General features: G+C 36.6%; 2 protein-coding genes across 4 annotated transcripts in view; one reads left to right on the forward strand and one right to left on the reverse strand.

The window, feature by feature from the left end:
• LOC107717311 (gamma-1-syntrophin-like) overlaps positions 1 to 2,068 on the reverse strand; it is a 50,004-nt gene extending 47,936 nt beyond the window's left edge. For all 3 annotated transcript variants that reach the window (XM_016524024.1, XM_016524016.1, XM_016524029.1), the window contains exon 1: positions 1,770 to 2,068. The gene's annotated coding sequence lies outside the window, so the exon portion shown is untranslated. The remainder of the gene's footprint in view (positions 1 to 1,769) is intronic.
• Positions 2,069 to 6,897: 4,829 nt separating this feature from the next.
• Positions 6,898 to 9,344, forward strand: LOC107718193 (zinc finger protein SNAI2-like). The gene is made up of 3 exons (XM_016525176.1): positions 6,898 to 7,113; positions 7,806 to 8,312; positions 8,505 to 9,344. Exons 1-3 carry the CDS (start codon positions 7,035 to 7,037, stop codon positions 8,684 to 8,686), a joined length of 768 nt encoding a protein of 255 aa, XP_016380662.1. The 5' UTR covers positions 6,898 to 7,034; the 3' UTR covers positions 8,687 to 9,344.
• The last annotated feature ends 12,737 nt before the right edge of the window (positions 9,345 to 22,081 follow it).

The following is a 22,081-nucleotide window of genomic DNA, read 5'->3' on the forward strand; positions in this document are numbered from 1 at the left end:
AATCAGGAGAGAAATATGCACAGATCAAGCACCGTTTACAAGCAAAAACAGTCCAAAACTGTTCTAAACAAATTGGTATTTTGGCCAGAAGCAAGGATTTAAAGTTAAAAATGTCATACAAACTCACAGCTTTTCTCTTCACAAGATGTTAATTGATGGACTGGAGTTGTGTGAATTACTTGTGGATTATTGTGATGTTTTTATCAGCTGTTTGGACTCTCATTCTGACGGCACCCATTCACTGCAGAGGATCCATTGGTGAGCTAGTGATCATAATGCTAAATGTCTCCAAATCTGTTCCCATGAGAGAGTGCATAAATGTTCAGCAAATTTTAATTTCTGGATGAATTATTCCTTTAAAAATCTAAAGGTATAAAAACCTTTATGTTTGTCTGCAACAGATACATCAAGCATTAAATATTCATTAAAGTTATATGAATATTTATAGCATGTTCTCATTAGAATATAACCTTTATCACCTCAGAAATCATGTCTATGAATGTTTATAAAAACATAAACTCTATTTCTAACTCTAAATCTGTATTTGTTTCCTACTGTCTTGACAGAATAGCTCAAGAAAAAACTCAACTCCCTAATTACCTGTCAGCATATATTTTTTTTCTGGTTGGGTTGAGAACTATATCTGAGAATTTTCCTTTTGTTTGCACTATATCAAACCATGAAACACAAGACAGGCTTAAGAAAGACATCTTTCTAGGTATGGAAAGCCACAAGACATTCACCAGGTGTCTGCAGGTCACATTCAGGTTGAGTCAACGACGCACACAACACAGTCACTCCTCCCTCGACACGGTGAACCATTATCACTATATTTAAACAGTGTTTTGTGTTAATGAGGCACTATAGGGTGTATGTGCGTAATGAACAACCTGTCGTAGATAACGCTGGCAAAACATTATGATAATGCTGGCCTGTTTATGTTGAAGAATGCAGGTGGCACTGTCTTCCTTCTAGTTACTTGCTTAGTAGAGCAAAATAAACATGTAATTGATATAATGGATATGAATGTGAACACATGCAACACACAGATGGATCGCAACGAAAGAGATGACAGCTGACCGTCTGACACTTGGACACTTGTGGTGCTAAGTCAAGTCAGTTTTATGTCTACGCTGCTTTCGGCATATTGTTTCAAAGCAGCTTTACACAAAAATCTCTTTGGGAGATGTTTGCATGCCAGATATTAACAAGCTACATCATATTTACATGTTTATTTAAATGAATTATTCAATCACATTAAACTGAGGACAAATTGGGTGCTTGAGGGCATGCAAACCCTTAATTAAAAATGATGGGCGTCCCTAAAGACTCATCTTTGAAGGGCTGCCAGCCCAAGAACAATTTGAAAGACAATGTTTAGCATAAGGATGAGAACAAGGATGTATGTGTTTTATTGCACCTGATGTGAATGGAAGATCTGACACAGCAAAACGTGCACAAGCAGGCTGTTCTGTGCTCCAGCATCTCTAATGCAGCATCAAAGGCTTCATACATTCATTTGTGTTCTCAAGTTTAGGCAACAAAGCTTCGTTTTTAGATCATTTGGATGGGTGTTCAGTGAGATTCTGGATCTCACTCCTTCAGTTGTCAATCTCCATAATTGGATCTGTATGAATGGTGACTAATCTGGTTAGAAACACTTATCAGAAAAGCTTACCAAATAGACAAATGATGGGTCAGTTAAAATATGTGCATCTATTGTATTGCATTAGATGGAAATCCCAGTACTGCTAGTTATAAAAGCTTACCTGATATTCAACTGTGGGTGATTTGCAATTGGTTCCACTCATTCAAGTTCACAATTCTTCCATCCCTCTTGCATTTGTCATCACTGTCTATGTGAAAACGAGTGATCATCAGCCTCCGGATCATAACGACCACTAATGCACAGTCTCCATCCGCAACCGCTTGGCAAAATACCCCAAAGCGAGTCCTTTAAACTTGCGCTTAGTTTATATTCCCACAACAGGCGAGACACATCTGTCGTCTTGCTCTCCAGCATCCTCCGCAATCCGAGCCATGCAGCTTTCCATCTACATATCTTCTGCTGTCGCTAGGCATCCTGAGCAATAATAATGACCGGCTGAAAACCACAAGTAGCGATGTCCGATTCGCGAGCGAACGGTTCTTTGAACCGGTTCTTCGGAATGATTCGATCGAGCCGAATCGCAAAGCGTGTGAAAGCGAAATCACTCGCATGTGGGAGAACTTTGGCTATATTCGAAATGGAACGGCACTCATTGCACCTGCGCACTATATACTGTACACTGTCTTCTATTTTTAGTACTATTTTACACAGTCTTCTATTTTTACTATTTAAAACAACATGACCTCATGATGTGATTTAGTAGCCTATGTGGCGTACCGTTTTCAGTGGAAATAAATATGGTTCTTCTGCATTTTTAATTCAGTTTTGTGTAAAAATGTATTGGCTGTCTGGTCAAACAATGATAGACGGGGGGAAAAAACACTGATATTACAGTTCATTCGTCACACTAAGAATCAATAGACAAATTGAGTGCATCAGTCTAGGACACATGCAGTGCGCACACACAGAGTGCCCTAAAATTGGGTCACTTTTTATCATTCATGCACATGTTGGACGTTGTAAAAGCCATCTGAATATTGGAAATGTGCAAAACATAATGCATCATACTTAATAATGCAGAGAAGTAGGCTATTTTTTCTAAACAGGCTAGGCTACTACCATTCTTCATAGTATTGCATTACTATGTAGAATGTAGTGAATGTAGCAATAGTGTGCATTATATAGCAGAATGCAGCTTGCAGTAATCTTCCACTTAAAGAACTATGTTTTGAATTAAACTGACATACGAAACAACGCGATAGCCTATAGGCTTACCTAATTACAAAATGGCTATAAAGAGTAAATCGGCATTTATCTATAAATTAAATGTAATATAAAACCTCAAGCAGGGACATCCGCAAACATTTGCGAGCGATGACTCAATCGAATTTGTGGTTTTGTGTTTTGAACCGGTTCATTTGGAACGAACCGCCCGAACGAACCGACTCGCTAAATGAACCGAACGTGCCTATGCTAATCACAAGCGCTTTTCGCCTCTCTCTCTCCTCTGCCCTTTCATTCCGTCATTGTTCACCGCTGCTAAACATCTGTGCGTTTTAGTCTGAATATATTAGCAGAATATTAATAACTGAAAATCAAAGCTGTGGGGGAAAAGACGCGGTGCACAAACGCATGAGAGGGTGGCACTTTAAGGCTCCATCATGTGCGTGCTTCTCAATGCGGTATTATTTGGTGAAGGAGGCAGAGGAACCCACGGGCTGTACGAGAACATTCCCCACAAAGCTTTACATAACCAACGATGTTTCTACACAACATTTCAAATTAGCAGAGATATTTCAGTTTTAGCAATGAGTTTACGCAGGGACGCTAGACCTACAGGAAAGACTCAAAGAATTTAGTATGAAGAGCCTCTGGCATAGGCTACTGTTTTAGTAAGTATGCAGTAGTCAGTAATACGTGCAGTCAGCATGTTCTCTATCTGCTGTGGTTTTCTTGCATTTTTTTATCCATCACTGACATGCAAATGCTAATTTTAAAAAGGATAATTAACTCTGCCTCATAACACCCTTTCTTTCTTTCTTTCCTTCTTTCTTTCTATTGGATTCTCCATTGATTTTCAGTATGCAGGATATAGGTGTTAAACATCTGGGCTGATAGTGAAAAGGTTACAATTTTGACTCCCACAATAGGTTATCCGTGAGCAATCACCATTGTGCTTTTGAGCAAGGCACTTAACCCCAGGTTGCTCTGGAGCGACTGTCTCTGTAATAACTACTGTACGTCGCTTTAGATAAAGCTACAATGACTTGCTTATACAGTCTCCGCAGCAGATTAACATTAATTAAAAAAAAGCATACATTAGGTCATTAGACATACTGCTGGATATCTATTCCCATTGCACTTTATCTAAAAAGGCCGTTACTATGATCTCTTGAACCAGAGGCTGTGAAGGAGCCCGATTGTGCTGCGCTCACATTTATTTCCCCTCTCTCAGCAAACACAATCCAGTCTCTGTTCATCCATACATTGATCAAGCCCTGTGTGATTGGAGTCAACAATGCATGTACAAACAATTGTCAAGACTGGTTGACATAAATAATTGCAAATTACAGGCAACTGTTTACAAATAATTCAAATGGAATGCTGTATTGTTTTTGTACAGAAAATATAATGCAATATATTTTCAGTATATAATGTTTTACTGCAATAAAACAAAGGCAATAGTGCTAAACAACATTTTTTTACTGTGCTTATACTGTCAAACACAAGGACTTAGAGAGAAATACAGACAAATGTATTTGTGTCATTGAGAACAGAGAAATGAATGCCCTTGCTTTTACTGCGCAATGAACAAAGGATACTACCCAATTTCTGTAATTAGTTTTGGCAGATAAGAAATCTGACTTACAATTAAAAATTCCCCCAGAAGAGGAAGAAAATCTGCTTAGTGTGTGCCTGTTTTAATTACTCAAGACAAGAGGCCTATTGAGAGGTGCTTCCTTTATATTCACATGATGATGGTTATCTTTTAATCTTCATTTGATGGTTATTGATTTTACCTATTATTCACTTTTCTTAGGATGCTTCTGAACAGAACAGGGTTTTTTTTTCTGAACAGAAAACGAATCCAAATATCATCTTGTATAGGCCTACAGTTTTCAATCATTATGTGCCAAATATATATATTGGTCTCTTTTGGTCTAAGTTGTTTGACTAAAGTAGACCTTAATCGGGTTATTAAAGGGATAGTTCACCCAAAAATGAAAATTTGATGTTTATCTGCTTACCCGGGGGGTAAGCAGACAAACATCAAATTTTCATTTTTTGGTGAACTACCCCTTTAAAAGCCATTGAATTTAACGCGGATGAAAACGAGACTGTGAGGGATCGACAATCTTTACAATGTCATAGCCTAGATCCTAGATCACGTTTTTAACAACTCAACTTTTCAAAACTGGTTTATGAATTTTTTTGTCTACCGAAAGTTTTTTGTTTCGGAAGAACGTTCCGTTATTAAACAACAGTACAATCCATTGAGCGCACTGTATTTTATCCCTCACAGCCTAGTTTTCATTAATCCCCGTCAGCGCTACTCTGACTAAGGTCTATACTGAGCAATTATAACCTATCATCATTAACTCTGAAAACACTCTTTGTCCTGTTTTCACTGAAATACCCATCTAAAAGCAGCTCTCCAATTATGAATCGCTTCTAGAATAGCTGCTAGTCTAAATGTAAAGAGGTGCTAATGGGTTCTATCAGCATAAAAATGTAGTGACTTTACAACACAATGAATATAGGCTACTGTGCTTCCAAAAATAAATTGGACACTCAAGGCACACTTAAAATGCACTGCATTAGACAACAAAATAAAACACAATGGCATTTATTTTAATAAAAATACAGCACAAACAAAAATGAGAAGAAGCACATTAGAATGGAAAATGTTAAGTTTAACACTCAAGAAATAAAAAAAAACAGCGCTTTTTTGGACTTTTGATTGCTCTAATCAACTGGTTTATTGATCGTATGGTCCATCACGTCGTATATAATTTTTTAAGTAGCTATACAGTAGGCCTACATTAAATGAACTCTTTCAGAAAATCTTGGTGACATTTTTATGTAGGCCAACGTATTTAAAATATTCTGTTTTAACCTTAATTTAGGCTACTTGTCAAGCCATTTTCATTGTTTATACATAGAAAAAAATATTACACAAGACCTAATTAACCTTATTCAGAGGCAACTAAATCATGCTATAGGCTACTAGAGTTTTTCGCGTAAACAAAACACAATGGCATTTATTTTAATAAAAATACAGCACAAACAAAAATGAGAAGAAGCACATTAGAATGGAAAATGTTAAGTTTAACACTCAAGAAATAAAAAAAACAGTGCTTTTTTGGACTTTTGATTGCTCTAATCAACTGGTTTATTGATTGTATGGTCCATCACGTCGTATATAATTTTTTAAGTAGCTATACAGTAGGCCTACATTAAATGAACTCTTTCAGAAAATCTTGGTGACATTTTTATGTAGGCCAACGTATTTAAAATATTCTGTTTTAACCTTAATTTAGGCTACTTGTCAAGCCATTTTCATTGTTTATACATAGAAAAAAATATTACACAAGACCTAATTAACCTTATTCAGAGGCAACTAAATCATGCTATAGGCTACTAGAGTTTTTCGCGTAAACACAAGAGGGCGCTAGCAAACTGCGATTAAACTAGACGTGCTTTATCTTGAACGTTTATGTTGGATTTCAGTAAACAACTTTAACTCTAAATCCATGCTTAAATTTATATGAAATTGCTATTTTTGAAAACATAACTTTAAAAAAGGTTGGATACGAAAACTGACATTACATCTATTTAAACATTACTAGTGAGAGGGGCCAAAATGAACACTTTAGGGGAACATCTAGTACAATTAAACGCCACCAAACCAACATAAAGTCTAATGTTATTGTTTTTGTTTTGAATATTCACAAATCAATCAGGACCAAGAGTTGACAAGATCTAGCCTCCATTCCCTTTTAAGGATCACCTTTTTTTTTTTAATTGGTTATCCTGCTTTAAACATTCAGGAATAATGGCATGCCTGTGTGCTTTGACCATCTGTGACAAGTCTGAACATTAATTCACCTCCATACATATCCCTAGCGTGAACACCTGTCTTGCTTTCCTAAGCCGCCTCGGCCCCGCCCCCTAAAAGCCACGCCTCTATTTCGATTGGACCGGAGCTCATGAATATGCACGTTTCGAACGCTCGGCCCCTCCCTTTGCACCTGATTGGTAGTATTTACTTGTTTTTTGCACTGAGATGCTGGAGTGTTAGAGCAGCTCTGCGCTAGAAGATGAAGCCCTGCCGGACCGAGCAATAAGGATTACAGTGATTTGACTTTAGAAAAGAGAAGAGAGGACCATTATATCTGCCAGTCAACTTTATACGTATTCCAGGATGCCTCGTTCATTCCTAGTAAAGAAGCATTTCAATGCAGCCAAGAAACCGAATTATAGTGAACTGGAGAGTCCAACAGGTAATAAACTTGATGATTCTAACACCTAATAATGAAAAGTTGGAAGTTAGTTCAACTTTTTTAGTGTTTTGCAAGTCTTCGTTAAAGTTAAGACACTTAAAAAGTTACTTTTATTGAATTGATCCATTGCTATTTTTTCTTGATGTCTTTATATGTAGACTAAATGTGGATTAAAACGGAATAATTGCCAACCAATCCAAATGATCCTAGTGGAAACAGTTTCTGCCGAATAAACTTAAAACTGACAAAATAGCCGTTTAATTGCATCCATTTGTATCTTATTTGACTCTTATTTGATCCCACTTTTAGGATTGTTTCCAAAGCGTCTCATTTTAAAATCCAGTGCACATGTTTTAGGATTGTTTTTTGGCGAATTATAACCTGGTATCAGTTTTGTAAAAGTATTGTCTGAATGTAACTCCATGTAAAGTTAATTAAATGTGTGCATAACATTTAACTAGAGTTTACTATCAAAGTTATATGAATGCTCTAGGGAAAGCATATCTTTAAAAAAAACTTTTTATTAGTATAAATACTCAATTTTCTCAATAAATATGGCCATAAAAGGAAAATGCATTTAAAATAGTTTCAGATTTAAGAATATAGCATATAACTTCTCAAGTATTTTATGTCAAGTACCCAAATACTGATTCCAGTGAAATAATACGATTGCATTTCCCCTTTTATTGCAGTGTTTATTTCTCCATATGTCTTAAAAACCCTCCCGGTGCCTGTTATACCTGAAGTGTTAAGCCCGGTTTCGTACAACCCCATAACAGTTTGGACTACCAGCAACCTGCCCCTGTCACCCCTGCCCAGCGACCTGTCCCCCATCTCCGGATACCCCTCGTCCCTCTCCGACATGTCCTCTAATAAAGACCACAGCGGTTCGGAGAGCCCCAGGAGCGATGAAGACGAGCGGATACAGTCGACCAAACTGTCAGACGCTGAGAAGTTTCAGTGCAGTTTGTGCAACAAGTCCTACAGCACGTATTCCGGACTCATGAAACACAAGCAGCTGCACTGCGACGCACAGACCAGGAAATCATTCAGCTGCAAGTACTGCGAGAAGGAATACGTCAGCCTAGGGGCCCTAAAGATGCACATAAGGACACACACGCTGCCGTGCGTTTGCAAAATGTGCGGGAAAGCTTTCTCCAGACCTTGGTTGCTGCAAGGACACATTAGGACGCACACAGGTGAGAAGACCACATAATTGAGCATGTGGATGTGGAAAAGTGCAGATCTTTAATGCACACCTAAAGTTCTTGTTGCATGATATGGATTGAATGCTTTTTTGCACATTTTGTAGCCAGTAATTGTGCTGGACATTGCATTGCATGATGCAGCAGTACTTCAATATGAACTGACATGACTTTTGTGTTCATTAGGTGAGAAACCCTTTTCCTGCCCCCACTGCAGTCGTGCATTCGCAGACCGGTCCAACCTCCGAGCTCACCTGCAAACTCACTCAGACGTGAAGAAATACCAGTGCAAGAACTGCTCCAAAACCTTCTCTCGCATGTCGCTGCTGCACAAACATGAGGAATCTGGCTGTTGCATTGCACACTGAGACACTCACACACACACACATTCACTAAGTGCCTCCGATCGTCAACGCTGATCTCGGATCTGCTCTTCCTGTCAGTATACTCGTGATAAACTGGATACGAAGCGCAAAATGCATCCCAAAAGCAATTTAAAAATGCACCACCCCAGGGTCTGAATGAATAAAGTGTTTGTGGAGTCATTCAGAGATCAGATTCCAACCAAGACGCTACACGCTAACAAGTAAAACTGAACCAAAACAGCCTTTCTGCTTTAAGTTTGGTTCCTGGAGAACCTTCGACACCCTCAGAAAGGAAACGGCACAAAACAAAAGACTGTTTACTGGATCCCTGGTGATCTTAATTCATTGACTAACAAGCCTTTTCATTTCAGTGTAAATGCAGATTCATGCGCCCGTCATGTGCCTTCCATTTCAACAGTATTTGCCCTGTCTGGGTCGGGTTGATGTGTACTGTACATTTGTTTACGGATACGTAATATTTGGGAGGTTTTAAACGTGTAGCCTCTCTAATAAGCAATAATTTCAAGCGGTTTATGCCTGTGACTAAATGTTAAATGGGTAACGGTCACTTTTTGTTTCTTTTTTTCTTTTCTGAGAGGTAATCGGTCAGACATTTCACACCGTAGATGGTGGCACACCAATGAGCTTGAGACCAAAGGAATAATTAATGCCATGTTTTTAAACAGGGAACAAGTGCAAAATGATGTTTTCTTGAATTAAAACTAGTATTTAAACCAGCACTCAGACATGCAATACTTTGCCATGTGCCTTTTTCATCAGGAACTTCAGAGATTTTGCCATGTAATTGTTTATCTGAATGTATATGACACTGATATGATTGTACTTTGTATTGCAAAGTGTAAATGAATGGTATGATTTTGTACAAAAAATAAAATGTACACTTTTTGAATAACTCAGCGATGGTCCATATCTATTTGGCATCTATACTCTTTGGATAGTTCATGCATGACTTTCTTTATCTGTGGAAAGAAGCTATTTATAAGAATGTTTCTTGAAGAGAAACGATTCAATTAAAGTGAATGGGGTCCAAAACAACACTACTGATAACAGTATTTTAATTTTTGGGTGAACTATCCTTTAAGCTTTTAACACTTGCATCCAATAACAATTAGCCCAATGTTTACATGTGTATAGTCTTTGTAATGATATGCAAATGAGAAGGCGCATAACGGCACATTAACAGGAACGTTTCTTACCACAATCTCATGAAAAGTACTGTGCTGTTGAATCTGTTGCTAAAGCATGCTAATTTCTTTCTTTTTTTAAAAAATCTGAATTAACAGTTAAAGTTTAGAAATTACAATTAAACATGGTCAAGGGTGATGGAAAGAGCTGGTTTTAATATGGTTTGACTCATTCCCACAGTTAACTTGCATTGTGGGAGCTCATCAAAGTGCAGTTTAAGTATTTCATGCTACAAATGTGTTTGCAGTTACTGTGACAGAAGAAGGAAAGAGCAAGTTGTATGAACTATCATTAATTTAAAAGTCACGTTGGTGGAGATGCCATTTATGTTCAGGATTCTAAGTTTGTCAGAACCAACTTGAAAAGTCATGGAAATTAAGTGGTCAAAAGATGTGGGAACATCACAAGATGTAGAAGTTTTGTTGTGCATCTCAATGAAATGTCCTCATTTTAAAGTCAGTGGTTTTGTGCCCACATGAACCTGTTCTTGCGAACCTGTTCGGCTCCCAAACGAATCCCAAATGTTACACCTCCTCCCTATGTTGATCTCACTTTGCTGCCAATTTCTTTGAAGACTCCGGGTCTCTGAAGAAGCCACTATAGCAAAGCCAGACTGGCTCTCGCACATGTGAAAGTCCTTTACTGTATTATTACTCAGCAACCTCACAGTACACAGTGGGAACTCACAGGACTTGCGCAAACCAGCGGGTTTTCAAACATTCAGCTACTGAATCTAATTTTGAACTGAAGTAAACAGCTGTTAACTCCTTTGCAAAATCACCTAAAAATACACATGAAAGCAAAACTGATGCTATTGGCTTATTTAACAAACATTCCTGATCTTATAGTGAATGATAACCAGTATTCCAATGATACATTTTCATTTATAAGCACTATTCCAGGTGTTCACCATGACACACCTCAGGACCCCCTGTGATGCCATACAGGTGTTCACATATCTTGTGGCTTTCTGGAAGTTCAAATAAATATTATGACTTTTTGTGCATAATATTGGCAGATTATTATCATAACAAAACTTGGCACATTATGTAGCGAATATGTTTTATAGACAACACAAAATCAAATATGTGGCTTTTAGTTCATCTATCAGCTTTGAGGTCATCAGTAAACTGTTCTTGTCCAATTTCTTTCAGTCGTCAGGAAAACGTGTGACAGAACCTGCTTCTAATGCAATTTGCAAGAACACGTTCAAATGGTTCTAACTCTCTGCTCTTTTGTCACATGCTCATTGAACTTTTGATACCCCACGTCATGTCAGGCCTCTCCCTCACAAGACTACCATCACCATGGCTCGAGGACAGATCTGACAAGGTTACAAAGGAAGTACATTATCTTTGTTAGTCTCTCTCTCTCTCTTTGCAACCTGCTGACTTCACACTAATGCAGCGGCTCCTGTAAACAGAACAGATTCGATTAGAAAGCTGGTTGAAGGCCTGTTTGTTCTGGTTAGTGTGTGATAGAAGAAGCCTGACCTGAAGAAAAAGATTCTTCTCTTAGTAGCCTGAAAGGTCCATTCTATTGCTGTTAAAGGAATAGTTCACCCAAAAATTAACTTTCTGTCTTCAAAGGAATAAAAAAACAAACATTTTAATATTTTTTTTTTGCACAAATGAATGGGAACTGAAATTTTCAAGCTTCAGAAAGGACCATAAAAGTAATCCATATGACATGCACTATATTGCAAGTCATCTAAAGTCATATTATAGATATGTGTGAAGAAATTAAATTTTTTTATTCACTGAAAAATAGGTCACTATTAACTGGAAATAGACGTTAGTAGATCTCCAAACTCCAAAGACAAAAGTGAGTCACACACACACACACACACACACACACACACATATATATATATATATCTGAACAGAACAGGAGATATTTTGAGGAATATTAGTAACCAGTTTCGGTAAGTATTGATCTCCATTTTATAGAGTGAGTGAATGAATGAATGAATGAATGAATAAATAATAAAATAAAATATAAAATTCAATAAAATAAAAAATATGGAGACATTTTTCAAATTGCTTCTTATTTGTTCAACAGAAAAAAAGAAAGCCATACAGGGTTTGGAACAACATGAGGGTGAGTAAATGACCTAACTTTCATTTTTGGATGAACTGTCCCTTTAAGATGGTAGTTGGATTCCAACCTGCTGGTAATACCAGCTTAAGGTGGTTGATGTTGGTATTTGGAACATAGTAAGCATTTTTGTCCACCTAATAACCCGCCTGAACCAAACTGTGTTCCAAAACACAGATACTTAACCAATTAGCTGGATTTTCCAGAAGCGAAGGACACTTGTATTCCTTGGTTTTTATAGCAACATGCATGCTAAATCTACATAACACTGAAATGCATGAGAATAACTAATCAATACAGTATGTTAGAACAGTGATTGGTCCAAAAATAAATAAATAAATATAATAATAATAATAAAATAAAATAATGAAGAGTAATTAGACCTAACATTTTCCTAAAGCCAATAGCTGAATGAATCTAATTAGCTTTCAGTGTGCAAGTAGCCACATTACTAACCAAAAACAATACTTGTGTCAAATCACATTTGCACATCAGGAAAAAGGGAAGGAAAGAATCCGAACATCTAGACATGTTTGTGCTTGCTTCTTAGGCAAATATCATTACAATCTTCTGCTAACCTAAGATGTCTGATCTATCATGTGATGAGAGTAGGACGCTCACATGCTTCTAAATCAATTACAGTCAATATCAACACAATCATATGCCAGATCCAAGGTAATTTGGTTTGATGACCTACAAGATATCTACCATCCATGTGAGAGTTTCATAACTCCAGGACATCCATACAAAGTACAAATCTATATATAAATTATGTTTTAATTATGTTTCAAGAGAAGAATATGTCCTTTGTGAACATTATCTATGGATTTTATGCTAAAATGTTTTTCCAATCAAAACGCCAATCTTGGATTTGAAAGCACCAACTACCATATTCAGCTACACAACATTAACATGCTGGTGTTTATTTCTAACATATTATGTCATAAGGGATTTAATTTAAACTGAGCAAACATTAAAGCCTTATAGTACACTACATCTTTCAATTTACAATTGAAGCTAATCAGTTCGTTAGAAAATGATTGTTTTTCTTACACCATGCAGGCAAGTGGCTGATTGTTGTTATTAAGTCTAATGAAACACAATCTAAGGAAAGAGATTTATTTTTAGCTTATTAATGAAGTTGGTCATCCAGGATGAATGACTTTAATTTCCCACCCATCTATGACTGTTATGATGTTTTCACTGCTATTACATTAACTTATTTTATATTGCTTACAAGGATGATTATCTCCCAACACACATCACTAGTGCTTGACTAGCCTCAGTTAACGTACCTCCAGGACTCTGGGTAGCGCTAGTGTGTCAATGCCAGACACGAACTCTCTATAAAATTTAGCGCAATTGTTGATGCACAGCTAGCGTTTATAGATTTGCTGGTTTGCAAACGTTAAAAAAAACAATATCATGGATACACATAAGAGAAGCTTTATGCTTTGGCTGAGTCGTATGCAGAGTTGGGGTAAGTTTTAAACGTAATGCATTACAATATTGCGTTACTCCATTTAAAAAAGTAACTAATTGTGTTACTTTGTTACTTTTTATGGAAAGAAATGCATTATGTTACTTTTGTGTTTCTTTTTGAAATCTGGGCTGGGCTTGCTTATTTGTTTTTTAATAACAAAAAGCCGAAAAGTTCCGCTTTTGGCAACTTTTTGGCCCTTTTGCACCAAAAATGAAAATAATAAGCCTGCACCTCACTCCCAATTCAACTTCTTATCAACACGGTGACTGGAAAACGTTACTTATTTGAAGAAGTAACTCCGATATTTAGATAAATAGTAATGCGTTACTATACTAGTTACTTGAAAAAGTAATCTGTTTATATAACTTACGTTACTTGCAATGCATTAGAAGTAACTTACGTTACTTATTTGAAAAATTAACTTGGACAGTTAGTTGTAAATTTAATAGTAATGCGTTACTTTACTAGTTACTTGAAAAAACTCATGTTACATGTAATGTGTTCACATGATCAAGCCAGACACCAAACTAAACAGGTTTACCTTTTTCTGCAAAATCTATTCACATTATGTTTTGTAAAACATGCAAGCTGGATATACAATATATCTAACTTTATCAGAATATACACAGTACATTTACGTAATAGCAATATATATTATATAGTAAGCAGCATATACTATATAGTAAGTCTCAACTGCCTGATTTTTTATTTTGTCACAAAATTTAGCTATATTATTGCACAGCTCTTTATATAAAGTTGGATATATAAGTATGTTCAACTTTATCTGCATACATACAGTATACTCGTGTATGGCGAAATATTGATTGTATTGTCACAAAATGTAAACTCTATTATTGGTCAGCTCTAATCTTCTAAATGCGACTATAAGGCATGAAAATATTGAGATATTATAAATATTAACATCATGATTTTCTGTAAAGTTGCTTTGAAACAATGTGTATTGTAAAAAGTGCTTTACAAATAAGGCCTATAACAAGAATTTTTTATTGTTAGGATGACAAATTTAATTTTGAAAATGACCAAAATTGTATGTATTTATTTATTTTTATTGCAGCACTTAACCTGAATAGTTTTAGTGCAAAAACCATTAGCCACACCTAATGTTCGAGTCAAACCATTAACCGCTTCAACACTCAGCAGATTCAAAACCTAGCAAACTGATTGGACCCGTCAACTGCAGATCAAATAGGCTCAAGTAATGCTTAAAATCCCCTTCAGAATGAATCGTGTCTGTTGCCAAAACTATCCTGAAATCAAGGCCTATTCCAAAACAAAACAGAAATGGGAAGTGATCGATTTACATTTCACAATCAAGCCAGTACCTGCATTTAGCTTCATAGTCTTTAACCATGGAGACAAAAGAATCTGGAACAAACAAGCCTTAGAAAATATCCACCGCATGATGGTATTGTAGTCAAAAAACATGCCCGAACAGCACCAACCCACCAGCACATGAGGCTCAAATAAACACGGCTGGATATCAGATGTGCCCTTTCCGAGGACCATTTATATAAGCTCTTAAAATGCATTCATGCATTCTGATTTCCAACGCGATGCCGGTAAATGTAAAATCCACATATGGCCCTGTCAACCGAAGCACAGTGAGACACAAAATATGAACCTGTCACTGTGATTGCTTGACCAGGTCGGTGTCGGCTTTTGTCATTTTACTTTCACAAGTGAATGTTGCTCTGAATCAGTGCAGTCGATGAGACGTGCATTAATATATACTGAGGGTCAGAAGGTCACATTGTAAGCTGTAGACTGTTTTTATGATCTTATACACCATGTCGTATCCAGACTCGATGTGATAAAGTGATAAGCGATAAAGCTATCTTTTCCATGAAAGTCAATTCTCTGTCTAACAGCATGTAGCACCGAGCAACAAGATGTTTTGTTAGTTGTGTTTGGATCAGTATAGCTTCGCCCAAAATGAAATCACATTCATCTAAAATCCACAAAAAAACTAAATAAACAATAAATATGTTCTGACTGGTTTTGAGTGTGTTGCATCACACTTATCTTTACTGTCACTTTTCATACATTTAATGCATCTTCCCTAATAAAATATTAACTTCTTTTTAACTTGTTAAAATTGTACTGACCACAAACTTTTGAATACGTATATATACAGTGTATATATATATATATATATTTAATCAACATTTCTATCTTGTTGCAGGAATGCAAACTTATGCTAATAAACTCTAATGTTCAGGTGGATTACTTGAGTAAACATGACTAAAATTGCTGACTGAATCAACTCTAGCTACAGTCATTCTAGCGGCTGGCAAAGCTAAAAATACACGGTTCAGATGTGCTCCAGATTGTGTGTTTGTGTGTGATGTAATGTTTGGTGGTGTTGTGTGTTTGTAGCGTTGTGTCTGCTGAGTAACAAGGGTCTGTCGGGTCCAGCTGTAAGATCTCTGACTCAGGAGGATGTGGCGCAGACGCTCTGCTCCCCCGCTCCCTCACGCCGAGCTCATGATTGTGTGCCCTGAGGAAACACCACCCGCGCCAGATCAGTCCTGAGCATTGTGTAAGTCAACAATCAAAAGGGAAAAGCCTGGAGATCCCATCCTTGGCTTGAGATTTATTGGTCTTTCAAGGGAGCACCTTGACAAAAAATTCCTACACAGTTTTATCGGACTGCAAGTTGATTAAAGATTTTATTTGGAAGAAGTACATCATGGTGATTAATTAATTTATATATATATATATATATATATTAACTGTTCATAATTAAGAATTCTGGTTAATAATATAAAATATTTATATATAACAATATTTAATAATATAAAAATATTTTACTTTCAGTTAAATATATTACAAAATATCTATAATATAGTATAACATATAGTCTAGATAGTCTTGATTTTTTTCACATAAATGCAAAAAAGTCTAAGATGGTTTTTTTCCCAAATTCATCACAACCAATTTGTCTCAATATTACAGTGCTTTACTTTCAGTAAAAAAAGGGAAATCATACTTTTATACTTTTAAATTTTACAAGCAAAAAATAAAAGTTTTACGAATTTTCCATCTGTGCAAGTGTTGCTCGCAGCGTTCAGGCGTATGTAAAATGGAAACTGCATTGTGAGTCACTGCACAAGTTTTGGGAGTGTTTCAACAGCCCCGAGACAGGAATGATATCTGCTGGAAGGTGATGATAATAGTAACATTATAGTGCACTTCGGGGACTTTTGAACATTCAGAATGAATGAGCCAAGCATTTCATTCTTCTTCAGCTCTGTTTTTTCCATTTGAGTCACCTTTTTTTCCTTTCTCTCTTTATGCCTGCGGTTGGGGGTCATTTCTGATCTCCCATCACTTGGCAAGCATCCGCTTTGGATGATTTTTCCTTAATATGAGAAAACGCTTTGCACAACACCTGATTCACTCGCACTAGTTCTTTGCGCAATTAGTTCGAATTAAATCAACAAAATTGTGTAATTAACAGGGTATTCCATGTGTGTTTACATAGTCGGCGATGGGCGCTTGAATGGTAAATTACCGAATTTGTTGCCTGAAAGCATTTCTGGGATGCAAGATTTCAGCCGTTGAGGCGGATATGAGGCCAGACACACTCACAGAGAGATAACATCAACCTGCACTCCACTAGTCTCTGCCTCTTGCTGATACGGGTGTGTTATCTGCTCTGGATTAGTTCAGAGGTCTGGTGAACTGCAGAGGTTTAGTGCAGCTCGCTGCCAAAACTACAGACAGACCAAAATGGACACTTCAGAGTGATGTTAAGATGCTGAGCACACTCTCTGAAAAAAGTTACTGGGGTACCTTTTCATGTACACTTTAGGCACTAGTATGTACACTTTATGCACTAAAATATACATTTAGGCACTAGTATGTACACTTTAGGCACTCATATGTACACTTTGGGCATTAGTATGTACTTTTAAGGTACTAATATGCACTCTTTAAGGTTAAATAAGGTACAAAGGTGTACATTTTTCAAAAGTACAACCCCAGTGAAAGCTTTTGAACCTTTTTTTTCTGAGTGAACATTCAAAATAGGGTGTCATGTCAAAAACTTGTTTTTCAAATTGTCATTTATCTTTTTAAACAAGAAAGTAGCCATATTCAAGATTTGGGGGACAATTTTTTTACAGCATACCAACCACTTAGCAACACCCTAGCAACCACCTAAAAAACACATAAACACACTACTACCCACATAGCAACCACTTCATAACAACCAAGCCCACTCAGAACACCCTAGCAACTACCTAGCAATGCCCTAGTGACCACTCAGAACACCCTAGAAACTGCCTTGAAACCACCTAGGACACCCTTATAACTGTGCAGCAACCGCTTATTAACAACCTAGCAACCATTCAGAACACCCCGACAACAACCTAGCAACCACTCAGAACAATAGCAACGACCTAGCAACCACCTAAAATACCCAAACAACCACCTAGCAACAATATAATTTGTTAACTTTAACATCTAGCCACCATCAAGAACACCCTAGCTACTGCCTAGCAACCACCTAGTGCACCCTTACAATCCCACAGCAACAACCTAGCAACCACTTAAAACAATAGCATTGACCTAGCCACCACCCAGAACTCCCTAGAAACCACCTAGCAACCACCTACAACAGGCCAACAACCATGTAGCAACAACCTAGCAACAATATAACAATATAAGTTGTTAAATTAAACATCTAGAGATCATCAAGAACACCCTATCAATCACCTAGCAACTGCTTAGCAACAACCTAGCCCACTCAGAACACCCTAGCAACCACCTAGCAATGCCCTAACGATGACCCAGAACACCCTAGCAGCCATTTAGCAACCACCAACACCAACCATCATCAACCAAAACCCTAGCAACCATCAAGAAACCCAGTAACCACACAGATAATCTGGTTAAGGAAGAATTTGATTAGAAATATTTGCGTTCACATTGAGATCTCTGATTTTGGCAAATCAAAGATGAGTTTGAAACTAAAGGTGACAAATGTCAGATCACACTTAAAGAAATATCTGAGACTTCAGCAAAGGTCTCCATTTAAACTCTTTGGTGTCTCGGATAAAAATTCCATAAGTTATGATGCTTCTTTCCTCTGGTATGGAAGTAGATCAGCTTGTGTATGAATATATTAATACATCAATACATTTCTTATCTCCATTACATCCCAATCTAAGGAGGGGTTTGTTAGAGGGATCCATATCGGCCAGATGACGTGAATCAAGAAGACATCAATGAAAAGATAAATTGGCTTGTTTTGGCTCTAGAGCCAAATGCAATAAAAAAAAACTCACGTTCTTACTGTTTAAACATTCTGCAGTTGAGCTGAGCATCATAAACCCTCAGTGGGGTTGCAGCACATTACAGCAGACGGACGGATGGGAGAGTTACGGTGTCTTACGAGGACGCTGAACATCAAAGAGCCGCGGCATGGACCTGTGACGCTCTTGTCTGATAGCAGGCCCTCTCTGTCTTTCTCTTAATCTCTTACACTGATGCTCTTCAACCTCTTTAATGATGTCTGGCCACGGCTGGAATCCAGACCTGATAATCCTGACCGAACCCTAGGAATGTGTGTGCAGAGAAAAAAGAAAACAGCCATGGATGCGCACAAGTTGAGCTTAGCAAGTGCTTAGGCGATCATCGCTATTCATATTGAGTTAAAATTTGAACAGACACTTCCCTTAAATATTAAACCTCTTTTCTTTAGAAAATGTAAAAGTCTAGCTATATGTAGACATATTTCCCTTCCATAGGTCAGTGATGGTATCAGATGCTATTATTTTGATGGACACCATAGTACTGTTTGATTAGCCCATTCATATACCATGAAGTGTTCATCAAAATTCAGAACTGAAGAATTGCCTCTCTTTAAATTCACAAGTGTGATTTGGAGTCGAAGTGGCCCACAGGAAGTTGAATTGGAATGACAGGAAGAGGAATTTACTGAATTGCAGTTCAAAGAATTTCAACACAATTGATGCATTCTGGGAAATTAAATGCTCTTCCACTCTTCTATCATTCTGTCTCATTATGTCTATCATTATAACTAGTGTTATATCTTTCGTTATATCGTTATATCTTTCATTCTATCATTATATCTATCGTTATAACTTTCATTCCATCATTATATCTATCGGTATATCTTTCGTTCTATCATTATATCTTTCATTCTATCGTTATATCTTCAATTATAACTTCATTATATCTTTCATTTTATCATCCTATAGTTATATCTTTTATTCTATCATTATATCTATCATTATATGAGTATATCTACACTCTAAAAAATGCTGGGTTAAATATAACCCAGCGCTGGGTTAAAAAGGGACAAACCCAGCTATTGGGTTATTTTGACCCAGCTATTGGACTGTTTTGACCCAGCTATTGGGTTGTTTTGACCCAGCTATTGGGCTGTTTTGACCCAGCTATTGGGTTATTTTGACCCAGCTATTGGGCTGTTTTGACCTAGCTATTGGGTTGTTTTGAACCCAACCGCTGGGTCAAAACAACACAACCGCTGGGTTTGTTCCTTTTTAACCCAGCGCTGGGTTATATTTAACCCAGCATTTTTTTAGAGTGTATTGTTATATTTTTCGTTCTATCGTTATATCTATCAGTATATCTTTCGTTCAATCGTCCCATCTTTCGTTCTATCATTCTATCTTTATTTCTTTTATTTTAACTTTCATTCTATCATTATATCTATCATTCTATTGTTATCTCTCTCTCTCTCTCTCTCTCTCTCTCTATCTATCTATCTCCATACATGTCCTTACATGGTATTCAAATAGTACTATGAGTTACTTCAAAGAATAACATGACATGGTTAAGTTAAAAAATAATAGCATTGTACTTCTTTGTAAAATCTGCTGGAAACACACAAGACAGGTGGAAATTACATTCACATGTGCAAACCGGTTGATTGAAACTGTCCATTGCAGCCACTTACATCTGCAATGTGAGTATTTGGATAGTTAAAAGCACCATTTAACCATCCACCATCAAAACACACACACACACACACACACACTTATCTGAGCCTGCCAAGGGCTGCAACTCGTCTGCAGTAATGCGCCTCTTATGTTGGAGAGCAAAAGCTGACCTGGTCCTCTTTGCTGTGGGTCTGTGGGTTTTGGACTTGGGAACAGGAACTCCCAGTACAGACAGAGTGTCTGCGAGCCCCAGCGCCCGCTCCACAGAGGAACACTTTGTTCACCGCCACCAAGGAAAACTTAAGACAACAAAAACACACACATTCTGGAAAAATGAAAACTTGAGAAGGGCCCCCTCAACCTTTTCTTTTCCTCCTCCTCTTTTTTTGAAATCATTTGCTTGGCATTCAATGATAAATACTATCTCCCTCGCCTCCAAAGGGGCAACAATAACAGAACCGGGGGGAAAGTGTCCAAACGTGAAAACTGCGGCTAATGAATGAATCTGAGTGGAACATAATGACTCGTAACTCAACGATGAATGATATCCAATTGGGTTTGATTTACTGTGTTAAGAACAGAAGGCCTTGGTTAGGGAAAACAGAACACTAGAAGACTTTCTATGGCTTGTCACAGTAACTCATAAGCGGTGCATGTCCTGTCGACAGGAGGGGGTGAACAGAATAAAACGCCTGTTTGCAATACACCATTATGCATCTGATTATAGTTTATTTGGAGTTTGACTGCTTAGGTTACATTATAGCAGAGGCATATGGAGTGATGACTGAATGTACAACTATAATTATAACAGTCACAGATGCTAGGTAGCATGAGAAAGTGTCATGGTGTAGGGTTTACAGCATCTGTGTGCAACACATTGAGCAAGTTCAAATCCAAATGACATACAATTTCACAACTCCTCTTTCTCTATTAATTTCTAGTAAAAATGCTTCGGCAAAAATGTAATGTCATATTCATACATGTTTATATACACTGTAAAAAATGTACTGGTAATCAATAAATTGTAAGGACATTTCTGCTAACAAGCAAAATTCAAAATACAGGTAAAATCTGTAAAAAAAAATCAATACGGAAAATTCCTTAATATACAAATATACAAATGTAGATTTTATAATAATTTTTAAACAATTTGTTAAAAAATATTTAATTAAGTCTATATACTATATATAGATATATATACTTTTAAATAAAACTATTTATTTATATATTTATAGATATTTATACATACATACACAATAAACTTTGTTTTATAATGAATTGTATAAATTATAAATTTACTTATAATTTACTTTTATATATATATATATATGATTTATTAAAATTTTTAATTAATTAAAATTTAAATATATTTACATTTTTTTACATATTTATACATTTTATGTATATTTTATTTTTACATATTTAAATATACATTACATTTTCATTTTATATGTAATTTATAAATTACTAAATTAAATTTGATATAAAATGTTGTGTGATTATGAATATATTCATCACAAATATACTGTATTCATTTATAAATTATAACTATAAAATAGCTCACCGTTTTTACATTTTCAAAAGGCAACACTTGTCACTGTGATGCTGCAGTGCTGCTATGCATTTGCTAAAGGTGTTTGGTTTCTTAGCAACCACAAT

Source organism: Sinocyclocheilus rhinocerous, unplaced genomic scaffold (assembly GCF_001515625.1).
Source record: "Sinocyclocheilus rhinocerous isolate Xijiao unplaced genomic scaffold, SAMN03320098_v1.1 scaffold1694, whole genome shotgun sequence".
NCBI classification, from domain to species: domain Eukaryota; kingdom Metazoa; phylum Chordata; class Actinopteri; order Cypriniformes; family Cyprinidae; genus Sinocyclocheilus; species Sinocyclocheilus rhinocerous.